At 47.3% G+C, this 3217-nt stretch overlaps 1 protein-coding gene across 1 annotated transcript; it reads left to right on the forward strand.

The window, feature by feature from the left end:
* Positions 1 to 1509: 1509 nt before the first annotated feature.
* LOC105071967 (testis-specific Y-encoded protein 3-like) lies at positions 1510 to 2998 on the forward strand. The gene is made up of 2 exons (XM_074347903.1): positions 1510 to 1665; positions 1801 to 2998. Exons 1-2 carry the CDS (start codon positions 1510 to 1512, stop codon positions 2689 to 2691), a joined length of 1047 nt encoding a protein of 348 aa, XP_074204004.1. The 3' UTR covers positions 2692 to 2998.
* Positions 2999 to 3217: the final 219 nt, after the last annotated feature.

Here is a 3217-nt window from a genome sequence, read left to right on the forward strand (position 1 = left end):
CATTTCTAGCAACAGTTACTAATTCATGGTGATCACTGACATTTCCTACACTTTCAGGAGTTTCTTGAGCTCTGTCTGTTCCCCCAGTTTCATTGTTATCAAACAGCTTGGCTGTGATAGACTGCTGATCTTCATCTTCATATTGATTAATTTTATTTTCACATGCATCACCCGTATCTCCAACATCTTCAGCAGTTTTCACATGATGAGTCATTTGCGAACGACAGATTTTCATTATAGGAGTCATCTTCCGGGTAGCACGTGTTGGACTAGACTCAGGTGAAATGTTTGCTCAGTTCTGCCTAGTGCTCTCTCTCATGAAATGGAACTTGATGGGTTTTTTTTTTTCTTTCTAATTTTTGAATCCGACCACTGTCAAAATAATTACAAAACTGTTTTCTCTTATTTATTTGCTGATTGGCTGGGAATTGTGTTACTGTTTTACATGGGAAATATAATTCCAGCAGTCACTCCTTCTAAATGAAATGATGATGTGCTACATTTTGATTATATGACGTGTGCATTACGGACTGAGGGCCTCGGTCCTGTGAGTCTCGCTACTAGAGTGGGTAGGAAAGAGGAACCTCACTCCAGCTAGCCCTGAATTGGCTAGCAGTCTCTTATTTATGGCCTGGGTTGCAAATTCAAATAGCTCCCTGGGCCAGACAGCTGATATATGTGGGTGCATGAGGCAGGTGTAAGAAAATAGAGAGTGGAGGGGACAATGCCAAGTTGGAGTCTGCAGTGATGAACAGCGTAATTTGCTTGTCCCATTGGAATGTGGTCCCAGCATTGATAGACTTCCTTAAAAGAAGCAGGAAATTTGGGCTATTATGGACGTCTGACTTTTAGTTTCTTTTCACTTTCTGAGGAACAAAATAAGTCTTTGCGCTAGATCAAATCCAAGTTCTCTAGTTTACAAGAACACCTATGCCCCTCCTGTATTTATTATGCTGACTTTACTTGCTCCCAGTGATGATGACCATGTAGGGTTCAGCAGAGCAGATGCTTGTTATAAGTAACAGTAAAGAATCTGACTTGGGGAGGTTTACTAACCTATCTCCCCCCTCCTTTTTTTTTGTATTTTTTTTTTTTTTATTGAAGTATAGTCACTTTACTATGTTGTGCCAATTTCTGGTGTACAGCACAATGCTTCAGTCATACATATACATACACATATTCGTGTGTAACCTACCCATTTTTGAACAGCTGTTGCCTTCTGTGTGGACCGAATATTGAACCCAGGCTGAACGGACCCTTAAGCTCTTCCTTCTGTCCTTTGCTGTCCACCAGACGGTAGACGGTGTTAGTAGAATTTGAGCTCAGGCCTTGGACACCAAATCCTGTGCTCTTTCCATCTCACTGCCCAATGTCGCCACGTATGGGAAACCTTATAAGCAGAAAAGATAGTCTCACTCTCCCTGATTGGTTGCGGTGGGGGCGAGTGGGCGTGGCTCCCGGCTCCTGCTCGCCAAATCTCACGCACGGGTGCGTCACAAGCCCCAGAGCATGCGTAACCGGCCTCCTCAGTTGCGGAGGCCAGCGGAAGAATTCACAGGGAGTGCCGGTTGGCTCCAGTCGGTGGGCTTGCTCTGCGGGCCACGAGCTGCACTTCCACCACCTGCTCCTTGCTCCTTTTCAGCTGCCCCGGGCCAGGGCCATACAGCAAGTTAGGGGGGACCTGCGGCAGGCAGGGCTCCCCAGGAATTGTGTGTGGCCTTAGTTGGGGGAGGGGGTCCTTAGGGGGCAAGGGCCCTAGGGCCTTCCGGTGCCGTGGGGGTGGGGCTGGATACGATACAGGCACTAGCTGGTGGGACGGCGGAGGAGGCCACTATCTTCAGGGTGGAGTCTGTGCCCGGAAGCGCGGCCCTGGAGGAGGGAGAGGTGGCTGCGGGGATCGGGGAGGAGGCGGCATTGGTGTTGGAGGACATCATGGAGGTGGTGGAGGTGGTGGCCGAGGAGGAGCAGGACGAGCAGGAGGAAGAGGTGCAGGCAGAGGAGCGGGATGAGAAGCTCCAGGAACAGGTGCTAGCAGAGCCAGGGCAGGGACGCACGACCACTCGGTCCCTGCTGGAGGCACTGGAGGCCCTTCAGTTGGAGCTGGAGCCTGTGAATAAGCAAGCCAGCAGGGCCTACTCTCGACTGAAGCTCAGGATATGTCAGAGACGGAAGCCGCATCTCCAACACAGAAGTACCATCATCCAGGGCATCCTTGGCTTCTGGGTCAAAGCTTTTATGAACCACCCCCAGATGTCAGCCATGATGAGTGACCAAGATGAAGACATGCTTAGCTACATGACCAATTTGAAGGTGGAGGAACTCAGACATCCCACTGATTGCTGCAAGATCATGTTGTTCTTCCGGAACAACCCCTACTTCCAGAATGAAGTGATTGTTAAAGAGTATCTCATTAACATCGCTGGATATAGGGCATCTCATTCCACTCCAATTCAGTGGTACCAGGGTTATGAACGTGAGGCTTACAGCCGCAGGCACCACAATAGCAGCCTAAACTTCTTCAACTGGTTCTCTGACCACAACTTTGCAGGATCTAGTAAGATTGCTGAGATCATCTGTAAGGACCTGTGGCTCAATCCCCTGCAATACTACCTGAAGGGGAAGAAGAGGGAACTGAGAGGAGGAGAGGAAAGCCCAGATTTTGAGACGAATATGACGGAGCATCACCCTTGACCTAAGATAGTGGAAAACCGAAGAAGCTGCTTCAGATGAAGATGAATGGTCAACGTGGTTCTCATGCACAGGAAAAAAATGAAGAGAGGTCTGGTGGTGAAACGCACAGAGGGGGAGACGCCAGTAAACCTGGAATAATATTGGAAGATAAATAAACAACAGCATCGTGTTTAAAAAAAAAAAGCTACGAGTCTAGACTTGGACCCTAGATTGACCAATCCTGACTTATTGTTAGGCGGTTTATTTAGCCTCTCTGAATTCTAGTCCTCCATCTATATAATGGGTTTATATTACTGTTACTACTACTACTAATGTGCTAATAAAAATAATGAGTTAATATTGAGATAATTATAAGGGTTGTTTGGATGATTGAATGACTCTGTATGTACAAAGTGCGTAAGTGTACAAAGGGTATAAAATTAGTGTCCACAAGTCCATATGTTGACATCAGTATCATTCATCTCATGTGAGAAACACTGCACAGTGTCTGTCTGCACTGAGCGCATCACGGACATCATTTGCCTCT

This window comes from Camelus bactrianus, chromosome 19, assembly GCF_048773025.1.
Source record: "Camelus bactrianus isolate YW-2024 breed Bactrian camel chromosome 19, ASM4877302v1, whole genome shotgun sequence".
Taxonomy (NCBI): Eukaryota; Metazoa; Chordata; class Mammalia; order Artiodactyla; family Camelidae; genus Camelus; species Camelus bactrianus.